Raw genomic sequence first — 20,087 nt, forward strand, 5'->3', positions numbered from 1 at the left:
GCGTAAAGTCTATGAGACTTAGAGGATTTAAATTACGAAGGTAGATTATGGAATAAAAAAAATTTAGGATTCAATATTTAGGTCGAGAATTATTAACTGTTTGACTTGTGATTAAAAAAAATCCATCTGAGATCTACTAATCGCTAAACTGCAGAGTGGAAATCAAACGTTCTGAAAAAGCCATTTTCAATTATAAACCAAACCTCGAGTTTTTTAAGGTCTCTTTTGCACATTTTTTTTTATTTCCTTCGCTTTAAGAAAGGATTCTATTGAAAAATTATTATCTCTGCTAAAAAATGTATCACTCTCAAGATATTTATTTCTTAATTTCGTGACTGACTTGATACCTTACGTAATTAAAAGGTAAAAAATGAAATTTTTTTGAAAATAATAGAAAGATATTAGTTGTTAACAGATACAAATCATAAAGACTCAAGAGAAATAAAAACCGTTTCCATTTTGAACTGTTGTACAATATAAGGTTATACTTTAAGTTTGTTAATAAATAAAGTAACTTATTACTATGCCACACATTCTATATTCCTAAGTTAAAAGATATTTTTTTTTCATATACAGTTGATTATTTTTTTTTAATTCAGGTAATCATTCATTTTGTTTTGATTAGTTTATTAATAAATGTTCTACAGTTGTACCTAAATTGAAATATTTGGTACCTATCAATAACTGCAACAATTACCATAATACCAGTAGTGCCTATTACCAAAAGTAATTAAGCAGTATTGACGTCAATAATACTTAGTATGAAGATGTGATTTACGTTTCTCTCACGCAAATTAGTTCCATTGCTCCATTAATTTTACTTTTCGGTACATAACTTACGTTTTTATTTCTTTTAATTATATAGTAGATTTTAAATTATTTAGTTTTATAAAAACCCGTTTTAAAAGCATTGCTGTAAACAAACACATAGCATCAGATAACTTGAGAAATACCAACTGTGAGATAGCCCTCACGTGCCATCCACGTTGATCAAAGAAAAAATTATAAATTAAAGCAAATTAATTATAAATTAAAACAAATTAATTATAAATTAAAACAAATTAATTATAAATTAAAACAAATTAATTATAAATTAAAACAAATTAATTATAAATTAAAACAAATTAATTAAACATTAATTAAATAACAAATTTAAAAAATTAATGTTAAAATTAGTTAAACGTTAAAGAATAGGAAATAAATTCCTAAACAGAATCGTCCACAATTTCATTTATAACACTGGCTAATGCTAATCCAATGCAAAATACTCATTTTTCAAACATTTTCCCCGAGTGAATTAATGGAAATTTTTAAACAATTTTAGGAGCGGAGGCAAAACTCTTGCTCCTTGTCCAAATTTTCGTTCCCTAGCACAAATAATTCTGGAGTTGTTAGAGATTTCAAAATGCGTTCTGACAAGCAAACAAAAATCAATATATTTTTTTTTAAATTTTGCATGCTCTTTAAGTATTGTAAATAATGAAACTATGCATTAAACATAATATTAATTTTCAAATCATTACAGAATAAAGGAAAAAATTAATGCGTAATAGTCTGAAAATTAAATTATCGCAGGCAATGAAAAATCCACCCAAAAAAAATTTTTTTTGGCTGGTGAATATGAAACAATAGTTTTAACAGTTTTCGTGTTAAACTCTTTTGCTAACATACATTTAGAGAAAATTTATACAAAATTCAAAGTAAATGGGCCAAAAGATTTTAAAGGAAAACATTTAATAATAGAGCATATATAAGAAGGACACCAGAGATTTAAAGACAAACATTCTGGCTTAACTATGTCGGCAAACTAAAGAAAATGAAAAAAAAAATTTCATTTTATGTGAAAATCTGAAGCTTGATGATTTATAACAAAAAACGATTTTATGAAGGTCTTAGCAATTTGGGTGATTAGACATAAATCCTAAATAGAAGCAAGATGAAGAGAAGGAGGAAAAAAGGAAACTACCAAAGTTCTTACAGACCATTCTCATTGCCTGCGATTTTCTAGCTGCCTGATTGGTAAGTTTTTCGCGGGACAAAATATTTATCACCATTCGCATGCCATTTCTTATCGTCGAATGAGAACAGCCCTTTTCTCCTCTCTTCTGACGTCACAATGAAGCGTGGTTAACGTTCTGGTTTTGTTTAAGACTTCTATACTATTTAATTCAGGGGCTCTAGTTTTGTCTGCTATAGTCCTGAAGACATTGGCAATCGAAAGTGACTATAGGTAGGGCAGAGTAGAACTCTCTACCTATGGCAACACTTCACGTGTTTTTATAATTAGCGTGTGGATAGTCATAGGAGAAAGAGGTGCGTTAGTTTAACCTTGATTTTATAATAGATTAAAAACTTTTAAGTTATAAATCTATATAGAAATGAAAATTGAATTATACATAGTTCTAAAAGAAGGCGTCATGGAAATTTTAGAAAATATACTTGACAATTAAATACGAAAACTAATATGGAATCTGAAAATATCGTAGTACATTCCCATACAATTGAGAAGAGGAGGAAACAGAAGAGTCAAGACAATTCATGTTATGATGAAAAATGAACAAGTTTAATTTTTCAAAATAATTACACTCAGAATTTTTTGTATTAATTCATTGAGTTAAAAAGAATTAAGACTGAAATGGAGTTTTAAAATATTATTTTAATGAGGAATTTAGAAAAAAACACTAAAGCCATTGCAATTAAATTGGTGTATACCAAGTGGCTCATATGATAATTCTACTTTTTTTTTTGCATTGCAACTCTACAAATCTTTCAGTTCATATTGAAAATCGGCCACTTTTCTTAAAACCTTCAAAATTTCCAATATTTCCCAAACTACCGGGTTTAATTCCTAAAACTCCAGGGGTTTTTTTCCCGTGCATTAATATCTATACTATCAAACTTTTTGCATCACTATTTATAATTAAAGCCACTCTTAAGCCATAGTAAAGGAGCTCTGTATCTGATCACTATCCATTTCATTTTGAAAGCTATCCGGATGCAATGACAATTCTCACTGCATGCGATTCTCATACAATGCGCCAAAAAAAAAACAGAGCACGGAATAACTTTTGATCTAATGATCGGACCATCACGTTCTTGGACTCAATCTTAATGGTTCGAGAGGGTGAACTCAAATGTACTAACTAATAAGTGCAGACGATATTTTTTAAGTTGCGAAATCAGTCACAAAAACGTGCTTTTTACGAAGACGAATAAACATACCTTTTTCTCGACGGATTCGGGATTTTTACCCCCAAATTATTTCACATTATTTCGAGAACCTTTAAAGCGAATTGAAAAATCTGTGCACACAGTTATAAAATTCGTTTATCCAAAAATTATTCCATGTAAAAAATAAATTTTAATAAATACTTACTATTTTTATTATTTTATTTAATAACAGTCGTAAAACTTTTGAATTGTGAGATACACACATTTTTACAAAATTTTAAAGTATGTAATTTTGCATGGCAAAATGCAAAATTTGAGTGAAATCGGTTAAATAGTTCCTGAGAAATCAAATTTTAAATATATGACTTTTTTAACATTCAAAAATCATTCAAAAATTGTAATTTGCATTGTAAAATTAGATACTTTAAAATTATATAGAAAATTGTATGCCTTACAATTCAAAAAAATACATTCGGCTATTGCTAAATAAAATAATAAAAAATTGTAAATATTTACTAAAATTTTTTTGCTTGGATTTGCCTTTGGGTAAACGAATTTTATAATTGTGTGAAAAGATTTTTTAATTCACTTCAAAAGTTCTCGAGTGAGGGGAAATTCGCAAAAAATAAAATTAACATAAGGTTGTCCAAACTTTGGCTCTCTCTTATGACCAAACTACGGGGATCATATTTCCCAGATTGCGGCTACTAATGCTATATTTTTAGTGTCAAAAATCCGAGTACGTCGAAAAAAAGTTGTTTCTTCAGAGAAAATTCGTTTCTTGTATCTGATTTTGTAACTTAAAGTATCGTCTACCCCAATTAAATAGCGTATTTGAGGTTACTCCCTCGAACCATTGAGTAGGAGTACTAGACCGTGAAGAACCGAAAATAAGTTATTCAGGGAGGTCCGTTTTTTATTTTGTGCACTGTACCATCAATCTACAGCTAAGGAAAGGAGACCCTAATTGAAGAATATCTCTCTAGGCGGGTTGTGATTTCTTCACAGGTGAATGAAAAAAATATATTCACCCCAGAAAAAAGTGCCAATCGCATGCATTTATTTTCGTACTCAAAGAAATCGCAGAAAGTGGCCATGTCTATTATGGAGCTTTAGGTACTTTTTACCGACCTGCACGCGAAGAAGAACTGTTTAACGAGGACCAATACCGCTCACTTTCAGTCCCTAAGCAAGCTGATCAAAGTGGTCATCCACCCGCTTATTGATCGCAGTCAGTGATGCTTGACTTCTGTGTTCTACTGTCCATGTCTTATGAATATCTCTTATAGAACATTCTCCTGTATGCTATTCGCATATGCAATCGCACGTAAATATGATGCCTGCATGCACAAGAAGTTCCTTTAGGGGAACATTCGCAATGTATGCGGTTTACCTAAACGTGCGTGTGAAAGTTTATAAACTAGAATGGCAATAACATGCAATCACATCTGCGAGAGAGTGCTTCATTTTATATAAATTCTAAGCATGCGTCTAGGGCAATCTGATACATGTGAATGGTCTCGTAAATTTTAACTAGAATAAAATCTTGTAAGTTCGGAAACTGTATGGAGCTGAAAACTACGTTAAACATTAATTGATCTAAAAGATAGCGTCCATTGAGGTTTTCCGTAAGAATATATGTTTCACCAGTCATGTTCTCATATTTTGATGGTGATCTAAGTTGTATGAACCACTTTCAGAGAGAATGGCCCTTAAAATTGAAATTGCGACAGAATCCCCTCATCAGGAAAGCGAGTGTGGAAGGCTAAATAAACGAATAGATCCTTTTTACCTGTGCTGTTTGTGTCACATATGTTAAAATTAAAGTTTGCATGCATCAAAATTTAATTAAATCTTAACGTTTAAATAAGCCCTTCTTTTCTCTTATTATTTGGTACGTTGGAATGTATTACGAGTTTTCTATTCTATAATATTTTTCACATTTATTCGACAAATACTTATTCAAAATTTCTCAGATGAGTCCTTTAGGCATTTTTATAATATAATTTTGAACTCAACTAAAACTAAACTCAACTAAACTAAAAATTTTTTAATCGATTCGAAAATCAAGGCAGAATCTAACATAATTCTTATTCCTAAGCTAAACGCTTAATGATGATAAAATATTGCCATAGGTAAAAAGTTTTGATATACGCCATCTGCAACCTATTTTAATTACCAATTTAAACTAAATTTTAAAGTTGAAGTGCTTGCTTGTAATACTTTCTATTTATTCCAGTTACAATAGCAGTTAACTGTTTCATGTTTTGAAGTAGGGCAGATACAATTCAACTCAACTTCTATGATGTCCGCCGCTGTTCTGTAAACTGTTTGCGTGATAGTAGGGAGTAAATAATATTCTAACCAAGCATGGTAAGTCTTAATCTTAATGAATCTATTAATTCTTAAAACAAATAAAAATACTTAATCACTTAAAATAAAATTTACTGTTGTTTAATCTTAAAATTTCAAGATATTCCTTATCGTTTATCCCGAAATATTTCAAAATAATAAATTATTTCAATGATTCGGTCTTGACATTCATGCATAATATTTCATGAAAGTGAATTATATTATTATGTCTCCTATAAACCTATCGTTCTAATTTTTTATTTATATTTCAGGGGGAAAGTACGGTAACCCTGAGGACAAAAAAGTTTATGTCAAATCGACTATTGTGCCGTAAACAAATGGTAAGATATTTGCTTCTTTCAATATTATTTTTTCAACAGCTTATTAAATACTGTAGTTTTCTTGTTATCTCATGTTTCTATTTTGAGCTTATGTTTAATAGGTATAACAGTAAAATTAAATTAAACTTCATTCTCTGAATGATTAATTCGTATCCTAGAATTGTCCTTCTATTTACAAAAGAAACGTCTCTATCTAACTTGAATTCATTTTTATTCAGTGATTGTATTGTCGTGACTTTCTAATTTTCTCGCTATTAATTTTAATGTTGTATATTTACGACTGCATGCATAATGTTGTCTGTTATTTTAAACAATTATACATAACAGTGTTTGCATTGTGTGCATTCAGATATACCGAATAAAGCTATTTTTAAAGGCTTCATAATTTGTAAAATTTTTCTCCATTTCATCTTTCATAATACTGAAAATTTAGGTAGTATTATAATTACAAATGTAGTGTAAGATTGGCAACTGTGTCCTTATCATTAGAACTAAATTTTAATGGTAAACCTTAATTGTTGCTAAATTAATTCAAACAACAGAAAATTTGAAAAATTAGTAATTGTTCAATTTCTGTAACTTGAACAGTTGTATCTATATATTTCATTATCTATGTGATATAAATGAAATGATTACTAAAGTTATCAAGTTTTATTACCTTATAGTAGTAGACTTAGTAAATCAATTGTAATTTTTATATTATGAGGGATCATAATTGCTGCAACAGTGTCCTTATCATTAGAGCTAAATTTTAATGGTAAACCTTAATTGTTGCTAAATTAATTCAAATTACAGAAAACTTGAAAAATTAGTAATTTTTTGATTTCTGTATCTTGAACAATCTCTTTACATTTCATATTTTTGTGATATAAATGAAATTGTTTCTACCGTTATCAAGATTTATGTTTTATTAATAAATTAATGATATATTTTGTTGTGAGTGCAGTGTTTTCATTAGAGAAAAAAAAAAGGGACAATTTCTTACCCTTTCTCAAAAACAGGGTGAGATTTTAAAAATTAAAAAAGTGCAAATTACTTTAGAGAACTACTTTTAGAGATTCTTGAAAAAAAATTATTTCATTAATTGTAATACATTTTTAACATCTTCTAATTGAATATTTTTGCTGCATCATCATGAGGAAAATGTTCTACGTCTACTTTTACAACAGCTATTATATTTATTTGGTTGAAAAATATCCGTATTTGTTTCGTTTTGACTTTTTCTAAACATTTTTTTTTTTTTTTTTTATTTGTCCGCTGCGGAGTAGAAGATGTTGTCTTAATAAGGTATTTGTTCATCTTACATTCATGCACAAACAATGTAAACATCTTTTATGCAGAAACCTTTCCTGCGGTGAACATGTGGTTGCAGAGTAATGTGTTCTGCCGTTCGCACCAGTTATGAACAATACTGGTAAAAAGGGGTAGCTAGATACCAAGGGCCAATGTTCAAAATAATGAAAGATCAAGGACGAAAAGTGAAACGAATTTTATTCAAAATGGCAAAAGACTGAGTTTTTTTCAAAATTCGTGCGTAATTAATTCATGTCTTTTTAATACAGTGCTCGAACTTCTCTCATTTATAATTTTTTATTGCCGAAAAAGCAAGAAATATGTGAGGTTCTTGCGCTGTAGTGAAAACACTGGAGTGATCATAAATGTTGCAACAGTGTCCTTATCATTAGAATTAATTTCTTATGGTAAACCTTGAATGTTGCTGAATTAATTCAAATTATGGAAATCTTAAATGTTGTATAATTTTTAAGCTTCTGTGGCTTGTAACAATTGCATTCCTTTGTAGTAGTTTTCTTTTGTTTTATTGTTGCTGCAGTTTCAGTACGGTAATCTATAGTATCATAAACTAAGGCTTGAAATCTTAGACTTAAATTTATTTTTATATCCATTATGTAGTTTGTTTTTTTCCCAAAAAAATCTTTAGTGAGAGAAAAAGTTAGATTTTATTTTCTGAGTTTTTTTGGAATGGGAATCTGCTAAAGTGATAGTACACACCTAAGCAAACAATTTTTATCATGGAGTGCATGGTCGAAGACAAAACCGTTATAGGGCGTCGAAAGTTATTCTTATGAGGCAAAAATGCATAAAGAACGATGAAATTATGTTATAAAAGTAAATTTAATGACTTATGATTGCAATAAGTGTTCAAAACAATGACCAGCATTAGCTATGCATGCGGTGCAGCAACAAAGAAAAGATTGGCGAACATTTTGAAACACACCAGTCATATCGTGAACTTCCCCTGCAGCTTAGCAACAAGTTCTTCTGCTGATTCAATGTGAGTCTCATACAAAAGAACATTCAGCTATCCCCATAGAAAGAAATCGATACATGAAAGATCTGGCGATCGCGGTGGCAAAGCTATGGGACCGCTGCATCGAATCCATTGGTTTGGAAAGGTTACGTTCAGATAGCTTTACACTCCTCCTACATAATGAGATGGTGCTGTATTCTATTGGAACCAAAAGGAAAGACAAAAAGCGTATCAGCCTTTTCCTTATTGGAGAAGGACAACATCTTCAGTTGCGTTACTCAGGCATGGAAGTTTTCAGCTTTTACTCTGAATTCAGCTTTTTTCAAAGCTTTTTAAGCTCCATACATTTATTAATTTCATAATGTTTGAATGCGTTTATGTAGAATTCGGCTTTTTTTGCTAACTAGTACTTTCATCCCTGGTTACTACCGCGATTTACAATGCATTCTCGAATCTGCAGCTTTTGTGTATGAATCGTGCGAAAGTTTTTATGCGAACTCTTCCCATAACATGCCAATAATAACTCGCAACAGGAATGGAGCTTTCACGTTTGCATGAAACAACTTTCCAAATGCTCCAGCACCTTTGCGTTTTGTTTTCGACCATACATTCTTTGATAAGATTGTTTGCTTGGTTGCGTACATCACTTCCTAAAATTTTGCCCATCTTTTTAGAATCACCTTGTATATAACGTTCAATGAATGAAGTGCGGGTGGGTCTGCAAAGCAATTTTGCTACATGGTTATGGGGTGCAGTAATTATTGCTCTATCACAATGGCAATATCTCTCTTAATGTTTTATTCCCATTATAAAGTTTTAATTCTATTTGTATTTTGTTGCATATTTTATGTAGTTTAGTATTCTTATATAATATCATTTTTCTCTAGGTTGTAGATGTATTTCATCCTAACAAAGGCTCTGTTCCTAAGACAGAGATTAGAGAAAAATTAGCTAAACTGTATAAAACTACTCCAGATTTAATATTCTGTTTTGGCTTCAGAACACAATTTGGTGGTGGAAAATCATCAGGATTTGCTTTAATATATGACACATTAGACTTCGCTAAAAAGTTTGAACCTAAATATCGTCTCATTAGGGTAAGCTTTACTGTTTAATTCATAATATTTTTAGTTACTGATTATATGGTGTTTATGTAAAATAATTTTTTTGGTGTTCAACTATGGGTATATTATATAGCTCTAATTATATGCTTAATGAAGATCTTTATGTTAACTTAAAATCATTTTATTTTAAGATTTTTTTTCTGTATAAGAACTTTAAGAATTATGTATCACAGGTAAATTCAATGATCATCTGTTTTATTTTTGGAAAATTAATAAATGTAAATATATAATTTTAAATTTTTTGGTATCATAGCATTCTTGCAAGATTTTTCGCATTTTTACCCACCTGCCAGGTGGCTTGTATTTTCGTAATTCAAACATCGCTTCTTCAAACAAGCCTTTTAGGTATCCCAAGTGCAGAATCTGCTAACATCTCTATTCTTATTCATGCGATTTTAATATCAAATATGACTTTTCGTATTTGCATGGTTTAAAGTTGTGATTCTTGTTTATGAGATTCAAAAACCTATGTTGTGATTCATATTCATGCAAGTTTAAAATCCAATGTCGTGGTTCATTCATACTCTCTTATAACAAACATCGATTTTCATATTTATACATGAGTTTTAATATAAAGCGTTTGGGATTCGTAATCACGAGGTATAAATATTGTTCATTGCTATTCTTATTTACGCGATTTAAAAATCCAGAAAAGTTTTTTTTTTTTTTCTTGGATTTGTTAGCATAAGGGTGAAGTTTTTCAACAGATGTGCGAAGAAAGGCTAACAACTAAATTAACCCTTTCGCACCTAATGGGACACATATGTCCCAAGGTAATTTCTAAAAAAATCTTTTGGGGCTGAAACCAGGGCTCGAAAAACCGCCAGTCTTGGCGGTCAAAAGTTCCCCGCGGACAACGAATTTCTCGAATCCGACGTCCGTGCGGATGGCCATTTCCCCGCTAATGTTCGTGATGCATTTTCAGTATTTGCATTACTGTATAATGTAATCCTAGTGCCTACTAATTCATTGTGCAATTTATATAAATGTTTGTAATAAATGAGAGAAAATTATATTTTCATTTATTTAGAAGCTATGGGTTAGTTTCAAAGGAGGACGGGTATATTGTTGGACAAGCTGTCCTCGGGGACGGGTAAAATTTCTGAGCTTTTTCAAGCCCTGGCTGAAACCCTTCCTTGTCTAATGGGAGACTTTCCCAATGGTCATGCCAATATTTTTGAAGGTATTTTCATTCACAGAGCATAGATGGTGCTACCGTGCATAATGCTGCTCTACTCATAGTTTATGCTACCAAAATTGTTCTGTTGTAGGAAGGAAAAGAACGCGTCGCTAAAGGGTTAATCACCAATCTGTTTGTGTCAGTTTTGCTATTACTAACAATATGTAAAACTTTTCATATCTGGAGCATAACTGTTACTGCATTACAAGCAATTTGACCTTGTTAAAGGATTGTTTTGTGAAACATGAAGCATTTGCTGCAAACAAAAGCAATCACTTAAAGTGTTATTCAATGTTTTTGAAAAAAGAGTTAACTCAGCTCCAAAATTTAGGAAATACTGTTGCTTTTGCTTATGCTATATAATGCAAAATTCATATCAAATGAAATATAATTAGTTGCTGATTATAGTGTAATTTTTCAAGCTAAGATAGCAATTTTTGTATGTTAAGAAGCTATTATATGTTTCTATTTCTCAGTTATTGATATGTTTCACAGGGTTAGATTATAATATGAACAGAGTATTAAAAATAGGAAACTAAATAATTTAAGAAGTGATGTTACTGATATATTTGCTATAAATCATGTAATAGTATTTGTTAAAAGTAATGGAATGTTAATGTTTGTTCTCATTTTTTCAATTGGTAATTTTACTTTTTACTAATTATTAAGTATCTATGTAATCATTCATATATTAATAAATTAGTACACAATTTTATGTCAGCACATAGTTATTTATTATCTTAAATTGTCTGGGATTTATTACTAAACAATGAGGAATCTGCCTGGTATTTTTTAATGTGATACTTCGTACCATTTTATTACGATCGACGCTAATTTTAGTTCAGTGGTTTAAGATTGCTCAGTTCGCCATGCCCCCTAAAACTCGGTTAGTTTCCCCATCACCTTCTGATACAGTAAAAGCACTTACAACAGGTGTATCACGTTGTAATGGCTTTACATTTAACACACCATATAAAATTTGATTACATAAATATAAAAGTAACAAAAGGCAAAAAAAAAATAACAGTATAACTTTGTTATCTAAATCATACGTTCTAAGGTGTTTTTAAAGGAAATTTTTTAACTTTATTTCTATAAAAACTTTTTATTTACAATCTTAAGCATTTCGATTTGCTCAGTCTGCGATCAAATGCAGCTGGGTTGAATGCATACCAAATGAGCCATACAAAGCTAATCACAAACTGTGCTAAAAGTGTTTCAGCTTAAGTGACATGGGAAGGCTGGTTTTAATAAGTCATGTTGCAAATTTTATAATTAAAGGTAGTACAAGGGCTGAAATAAAAGTAACAGCTGTATTTAAAACATGAAATCCTTATTACAGTATGTTTTATTTTTGTCCTAACTTCTAATTTTAATAATTTAATATATTTATTCATTGAAATGGATTTTTAACACAGTATTTATTCAGTTTTTTTTTTAGTTCAAGTTCTTTTATGCAATGTTAGGCCTTAATTACTACTTATAGCAATATTTAAAATTTTCAAATTTGGAATAGTTTTTTGTGTGCTATTTGTGACATGAATTTAGGTATAAATATATGATGGGGTAGAGTGTACAAAAAGCTTGTTTTGTCTAGTTTAACTGAGCCATGTTACTCCCATGTTTGCTGGACCTCTTTTTACTGATGTAACTTTTTTCTTTTGTAGAATGGTTTTGGTGAGAGGCAGAAGACTGGAAGAAAACAGAGGAAGGAAAGGAAGAACAGAATGAAAAAAGTTAGGGGAACAAAGAAAGCTAAAGTAGGCGCAGCAGCAGGAAAGAAGGTATAGCTTTTTCTTCTCAATCTAATTTTACAATTGCTAATTTCGTGCGGTTTTTTCCCCTCCCCTTATTCTGCGGTATAATTTGTATTTTGACCTAGTTTGTAACATTTAGCTTGTTATCTTGTAGATCGAATCTATAAAAGTTTCGCCAGCGAGTGTAAGAATTTACTCTCTCTGAACCTATTCTTAATAATTTTTTATAAAGGAAGTGCGTAATAATTTTATTATATGGATAACTATAGCTCCAGCTCTTTTTTTTTTTTTTTTTTTTTTTTTTTTTTTTTTTTTTTTTTCTTTTCTTTTCTTTTCTTGCAATCATTAAGTCATACTATTGTTACAAATTTTTTTTGAAGTAATTGTTTTAATAAAGCTTATAATGTTAAGTATTCAAGTTAGCTACTAAGATTTGTTGGCATGCTTTTAGTCGTTTCGTAAAAATTATATCAACTATCTTTAAGTATAATTGCTAAGATGCATGCTTATTTAAATTTTGAAATTAAAACCTTATTTTATAATATGTGTGCAAATTTATTAATTAACTAAATTAACCTTTTTTTATTCTTATACAATTCTTATGTACTGTTTCCTTCTTGCCTCTCTAGGTTTCAGATATTTAGAGCTACAAAATTATATTTTTCTTTTCATACCTTATTCTGCTTGTACTTAAAGTTAAGATGCTCTTAAATTTAAAAAGTAATTTAGTTTGTGATTTTCATCTTGACTGATTCATCACACTAAAAGTTAGATAGTGCATGGTTTTACTGCATACTGGATTTAACAATACGAGTTTGGGTTTGCCACTAACATATTAAAAATTTTAAGATCATTTATTGATAAGTATCTTTTTCGCAGAAACACTAAAGATGCACTTCTGGGAGCTTTCTGGTACTGCTTTCTCTTTTCTACTTTTTGCTTTCTAATTTAAATTTCCTTCAATTGTGTATATATTTGTTTATTTTAGAATACTTATTGAATTTTGTTTCTTTTGCAGGCATAAGTCTGGAAATCTGCTATTGTATGTCTATCACGCTTTTAAAATAAAGGTTAAAAAAAATTGTATGTATCTGTATAGTTGTGGCTGTTTTACTTATTAAATATATCAATTAAAACATCTTACATTATTGAACACTTCATAACTATCAATGATTGCTTCGATTCATGAGCTATGCTTGACCTAAAGAGACCAAAAAAAAAATTTCTTGGCTGTATATGTTATATTGTTGGCTTTTAAATTGTGCTGATTTTCGTTTTTTAAAAGCCCTTAAATGTGCTTTTTTTTCTCTCTCCTTTTCCGAGCTGAGAATTTAAGTTCGAATTTTGCTACGTTTACACAATTATTTCAACCTCCTACTGTCATATGAAAATGCCAGTTGTTTCATGAAACATGTTAGGCTCATGTGTGTGTACAGAGCTGAATGTAGTGGGACTGATTTCCACTGCGTTTTTCAATAAATTCTGTGTTTCAGGCTTCCTTTTCCGTTTATTGTAATTAACCAGAAAATATCTAATTTGTTTATGGAGGCCAACTAGACGTAGTCAAAGAAAAGATAATAATTCCTGGCAGCAATACAATTTTTTAGTCCTCTTGTTAGTGTGAGTCTTATTCACTTTCAGATATTATTCTATTTAAAGTTTAAAGATCAGTACCATTGTCTTTGAACTTAACTTAAGGATCATTCTCTAATTGCATATTTTCATGTGGGGTAAGGATTATGTTTTTACTTGGGGACCATCCACCAATTGTATATAATTTTTTTATGTAAACTTATATTGTACTCCATAACTATTTTTTATCTTATTGCTTTTAAAGTTAAGCTAAGATTTTAAGAAAGGCATGAAATGCAGCAAGGAAAAGTCTTAAGTTTAGTTAATGTGAAAAAAAAATCAAATTTGTCATTACCTTAATTCATCTCTTAATGATGGAGAATTCAATTATCTCAGATTTGTTAAACATTACAAATGTATGGTAAATAATGTTTTCCTTTAGTTCCCTTTGTATTTACATCTCAAAAATAACATTTCACTGAACAAATTTAAGTACTGAACCAAGTTGCGAATTGTGATCAACATTTTTAGGGGAAAATTTACATTGTAATATGAATTTATTAGAGTTTAGTTTGCTTAATTCTGTTCATTACAAATTCTGCTTAATACTTTATAAATTTGGTATGATCGATATTAATCTTGTTAATGTGTTTTGTTGAATATGCTTTTATAAATAGCATTTATTTACATCTAGAAAATACACTGGATAAAATTTTTTAAATGATATTTAAATTAATTGTAATTTTGAATTACTTCTTTTACATTGATTAAGTGATTATTATTTTAAAAATAGAATGAGCCACTTAATATTGGATATCTTTAAGATTGTGTAGGAATTCTTTTTATAAAGGGTAGATCAAGAAATGATTATAATCATAAACTCAAGAAAGACATACGTACTATTTGTAAATTTCGATTACTTCTCCAGGTCATCATAGGAAAGTGTAAAATTTTAAATATATTTTAAGTAAACTGAGGAAAAGGGAAAAACCTTGTTTATATTTTCTAATTTTTCGATTTAAACTTTTTTTTACTCTAGAGGTTTTCCGGAATTTGGACTTGGGCTCACAATCACCCCTTGTTTTAGGGTGTTAATAGCATTTTGCCCTCTTACCTTTTAAGGTCTAGAACAGGGGCTTCCAACTGGCGGCCCGCGAACTAAAATATATTAGGTGTCAATTTTTTACGGGCAATTTTTGTAAAAAATCTATATGGGTTTTTCTCATTAATAAAAACCTAATTTCTTCGTTTCTGGGAAGTTTAACATACCAACGGTGCAAAGAAATTTATTTTTTAGGTTTTGCATCCAAGAAAATATTTATTCAAATTATTTTCTCGAAGAAATTCTCATATTTAACTTTTTTGACTGAAATATTTTCACACACATTTGTAAATTTAAATATCTATTTTCCGGTGGTTGCAGCAGACAAACCTCAATTTTCTCATTAAATATTTTGTGTGCTACTATGTAAGTTTTAATACCTTAGCAATTAGATATCTGTTGCACATTAATTGTTTAATTCATGGTGCACATTAAGTTGTTGTAGCCCGAATTTTTATTATTTATTTAATATTTTTATAAATCTATTATATATAATTCTCTTACGTGGCTTCCAAATTTTGGCTGTATTTCTTTTCCGCCGGTGGCAACGTTTGTTTTGTTTACGTTTTGAAAACACCAAAGCATTCTGCCTTTTAATGATGTGTTTCTGATCTAATATATATATAATTCTCTTACGTGGCTCCCAAATTTTGGCTGAAGTACTTTGTACAACTAAATAAGATTCTTTTCACAACACTTAAATATTTTCTTCATTTATAGAGAAAACAGTCGGCAAAGAATTCTGTTAGGTTAAAAAGAACATGTCGCTAAAAAAATGACGAATTCTAAAAGAAAAAAAAATAAACAACTTATAAAATAAAAATGCCGTTGCCAGCTATGGAATTTTTTGAAAGTTAACTTATCAACATAAATCAAAATGGCATAGAAGCGTAACTAGATCAGAATTGTGATACCTGAGCGCTTGACGTAACAAATCCTTCTATTCTAAAAGTGTGCCCAAATTAACAATTGAGTTTTTAAAGAAATTCTACAAATAGTTTTCAATAAAGAACCTACTTCTACAACTGCTTCTTGAAGGACTTGCCTTATTGATTAAAAATATTGTTTTAATTTTACAGTACTAACTTTACTTCTGCTTTCATTATTGCTATGACCCTCTTTCATTACATTTTACAACCTCATGCTAAATTTGAGGACTTTTAAGTTATTTTGTGGTTGAATACTGACATTTAGAATTGTGTACATAAAAAAAATAATATTTAGAGGTTAAGAGTTGCCTCAGAAAAATTTGAATTTAACAATGGAAACAATCGGTTTTGTGAAAAATTGAATTGTATTGTTAACATCAAAACTAAAAATATTGTGTTTCAACTTAACAATACTACCTTAATTTATACTTTAGAATTGCCTCGGAGAAATTTGAATTGTTAGCAATGACTTAAACAAAAAGTTTTATTTTAACTAACAAATACTATATTATAATTTTAACTTTTTCTATGACTATACTCCTTTCTTACTCTTTTGTTTGTTTTTTATACATTTTATATTTTTGTGATAGAATAAAAAACTTATAGTTCTGCTTCTGAACACAGATAAAAACACAAAATGATGGGCTTCATCAACAATCAAAAATATATACATTTATTTTACAAATTCCATATTATTAGGGTGGCGCCCTTCAGAGAATTAAAAATACAAAATTATCTTCATCAAAGCCGATGCTTTACATCCGGCGTTCAGTGGCAGACTACTATTTCATATTGTTTTTTCACATGGTTTTAGCCCTCTGTTGGGAAAGATTTTAAAACAAAACTTGCAACAGTTACTTTTCTCAACAACTGAAATTTAGAATAGTGTGATTAAGAAAAATGTGTGAACTGTTTGCAATTTCAAATTAATATTGAAATGCACAGGTTTAGAATTTTCTACAGTGAAAAGTTTTCGGAACATCAGTATTCAAAACTAGACGTTAAGAACGTAGCCAATGAGCGAGCATTGGACTGCGAAAGCAGTTCCGGGGGTTGGCGAGCAGGGGGCGAAGCCTCCTAGTATTATTAATAATAAATTAATATTTTTAAAATTCTTATTTTAATTTGTAATTCAATACTTTTGTTTCGAACAACTTGGGAAAACTCTGACAATAATATTTAATGTTCCTTCAAACATAAGAGTCCTACAAAAAATTGATAAAGTTGCGGCCCGCCATATGATTTGTGCTTTTAATTGTGGCCAGGCCTCATGCAAGTTGTAAACCCCTGGTCTAGAATAACACTTTCCTAATTTTCAGATACATGGTGTTCCTTATTTTATTTTACTTCGATTGTATATTTTAAATGATAAGGTTTTTTATTTAATAAAATTTAATTTAAATATCTCTCAATGCAAGGAAAATCTTGGATTTACTGGGAATTTTTTAAAAATTTCTTCTCACTTCACATCCTGGTTAAGATCAGCATGGGAATATTCAGTACAGTTTGAGTATTTTCTATTTATGTAATGTGCTTATTGACAAGTTTGAAACACCGCATTCTTTAGAGGAGTGGTGATTTTTACAAGTTAAACTTATCTGACAAACACTTAATGGTGTTGATCTTAAAAGGAATCTGTTTCTTTCGCAGCAAATGTATATTTGCAATGATTCTAGAACCCAGTTCCTGTTAATAATAGACTAATAGGATGAATACCAACAACTAATTTAGTGAATATTGAATTTTATTCTTAGGATTTGAATAGTAATTCTTATATTTATTAGTTTGGTTGATTTTTTTAGACCTAGCGTTAACTTTTAAAGCTCATCTGCAAGTGATGTGCTACTGCTTTTTTTTTTTTTCTTCAGGTTAGTGATGATGGGTAAATTAAATCTATAGGGACATTAATGTGCAAAATGTATTTATTCCCTCTTGAACAACAGAAACTTAAATTCTATAGTGCAAAACATAAAAAGGGTGCCTTTAATAGGTTGAAAGTTATAAAATTAAAAACAAATTAATGTACTTATTTCGTGGGACAAAGCTTCTCTCACCCACGGATACTTTTTATTTCTATCATTTTCTAATAGATGGCGTTATTAGCCTATTCTCTCCGTTTTCAAATATTTTTAAACTATCTCCGACATGATTTTCAGTTTTCTTCTATTTTATCAAGCTTAATGTTATACTCTGGCATATTTGCTGCAAGAAATAAATTTTAACAGTTTTCCAATTCTGTCTTTAGAATCGTTCGTTTTAAATTTGGCCGCCTAATACATTAAGAATAAGTGTTTGCTAAGTTTTAATTTCTAACTATAACTAGTAATTTTTATCACGGAAAACGGCGCACCTATGCTTGTGTTTAATAGTCAGTCATGAATGGTTTAGAATTAGTTTTTTTGATTGATTTTAATGAGGAAAAAAAAGTTCAAGTTATATATAAAATAAAAGTGTCTGTAAACCGAAGCTAAATAAGAACAAATTAAATCTTTTTATCGGTTTAGAAGACTAACTTATAGCTCATATCAAAAAGATTATTTCTTGCTCGCGCGTTCCGTAAATTAGAGTTTGTACTGAAAAATGATACTGATTTGTTGAGGATAAACGTGAGAGAAAAAAAACGCAAATATTAGCACCGACGATCATTTTAATAATTTTTCGAAATTGAAATTTTTAAAAAGAACGTGTTGAGAAAATTTTGTTAGGGGTAACCGTGAAACATTCATCATACTATTAACACCAATGGGGCTTAATTTTGGTGATTAGTACTATATTTTAATAGGTACCAAGCTTATTTTTATATAGATACAAAGTATTTTATGAGTAACTTGGATGCTTATTACAGCTGCATCAATATTGTACATTTTTGTTATACGCCTCGAAGATATAGGTGCGTGAGAAAGTAACGTGATTGTGATAAATTTTAAATGAGTTGCTCTAGTGATAGTGATTCAAAAATTTTGCAAGCGTAATTTCACTGCTTTTTGCAGTATAAATTAAATAACTGTTGCAGCATTGCTCCACAAAAATAAACTCGCTATTTCCCTTAGTTGCTTACTTAATATTTGAACGACTCGTAAATACAATGGCGTGGCGAGATAAACAGATCGAAACAACAAAAACATAGCCCGTATTTGTCGATAAGTGTATTGATACAGGTGGAAAGTAGCATAGTTATTTTAGAATCTGAATTTATGAAGTATAGTATACGTTGTTTAATACTCAAACCTCAAATAAACTGTTGTTTATTTGAGTACGAGTATTAAACATCGCCCTTTAGCATTTCAAATTATTCGAGTTTAATCCTTCCATAGCATTTTTAACCTCAGTTTTAGGTAAGCTTGGCATGATTTTAATTTTCTTAAAAATGGTCATAGTTTTTTAAAAAGCTATTGTTTTTACTCGCCTATGTATATTAATTTCCGGTGACCCTTAACATATAGTTTTATGTATTAAGGATGTAACGAATTGTGTATAATTCTTCCTTTTTTTACCACGTTTATATAAACTTGCCTTCCGGGTGGAATTTTGTAATCGATTTTAAACTAACTTCCCGACTAGCTACAAACTTCAAATTTGGCACATAGTTCAGAATTGGATGACAATGCATGAAAATGAAGAGAAAAAAGACATGCAAAGTAAAATAAAATTAAAATTTAAAAAAAAAAATATTTTCGAGATTGTCTTTTGTTGTCGATTCCATTATTTCAAATTATTACGTGTCAGGTGAAAAGATTTTTGTTGTCGGAGTATTTTTATTGGCTGAAAAATCACGTGGAAGGATCCAGTTTTTCCTCATTCATTTCCAGATTGTTTTGGTTGTCATCAGCATAAAACTATTGAAAGTCGTAAAGGTATTGTTTTTCTATGAAGATTTTTGTATCCCTAATTTAAAATAAAAGTTCTATTACTTTAGTAGTGGTCTTGTAGTAGTCTTGACTACTCTTGACTAAGAAAAATAATCTAAATAAAAATATATATTTTTAAAAACCACGTTTTTTGTAGTGAAGAATAATAGTTAAAAAAATAATAATTTTTTAAAAATATAAAATAAAAATTAAAAAAATCATAGTTTAAAATAAAAAAATTCAAAATAAAAAGTAATATTTTTAAAAACCACATTTTAGTAGTGGAGAATAATAATTAAGAAAAAAATTGAAAAACGAAAAACGCGGGGCGCATGAAATACATAACAGTACATATACACATTTTCTTACTCATACACATGCACAGCCACATATACATCCACATACATATGCATATACAAAAGCATATTCCACATCCACATTC

At 29.7% G+C, this 20,087-nt stretch overlaps 1 protein-coding gene across 2 annotated transcripts; it reads left to right on the forward strand.

The window, feature by feature from the left end:
* The first annotated feature begins 5,472 nt into the window (after window positions 1-5,472).
* On the forward strand, window positions 5,473-13,280 carry RpS24 (ribosomal protein S24). 2 transcript variants are annotated; one of them, XM_016059598.4, is made up of 6 exons: window positions 5,473-5,544; window positions 5,796-5,864; window positions 9,021-9,230; window positions 12,105-12,221; window positions 13,074-13,106; window positions 13,213-13,280. In XM_016059598.4, the coding sequence occupies exons 1-5, from the start codon at window positions 5,542-5,544 to the stop codon at window positions 13,080-13,082; spliced, it is 408 nt and encodes a 135-aa protein (XP_015915084.1). In that variant the 5' UTR covers window positions 5,473-5,541; the 3' UTR covers window positions 13,083-13,106; window positions 13,213-13,280. The 2 variants fall into 2 exon arrangements, with proteins under 2 accessions (XP_015915084.1, XP_015915085.1); XM_016059599.4 differs by lacking the exon at window positions 13,074-13,106.
* The last annotated feature ends 6,807 nt before the right edge of the window (window positions 13,281-20,087 follow it).

This window comes from Parasteatoda tepidariorum, chromosome 10 (assembly GCF_982258835.1).
Source record: "Parasteatoda tepidariorum strain Cologne lab strain chromosome 10, Ptep-v5.0, whole genome shotgun sequence".
Lineage (NCBI taxonomy): Eukaryota > Metazoa > Arthropoda > Arachnida > Araneae > Theridiidae > Parasteatoda > Parasteatoda tepidariorum.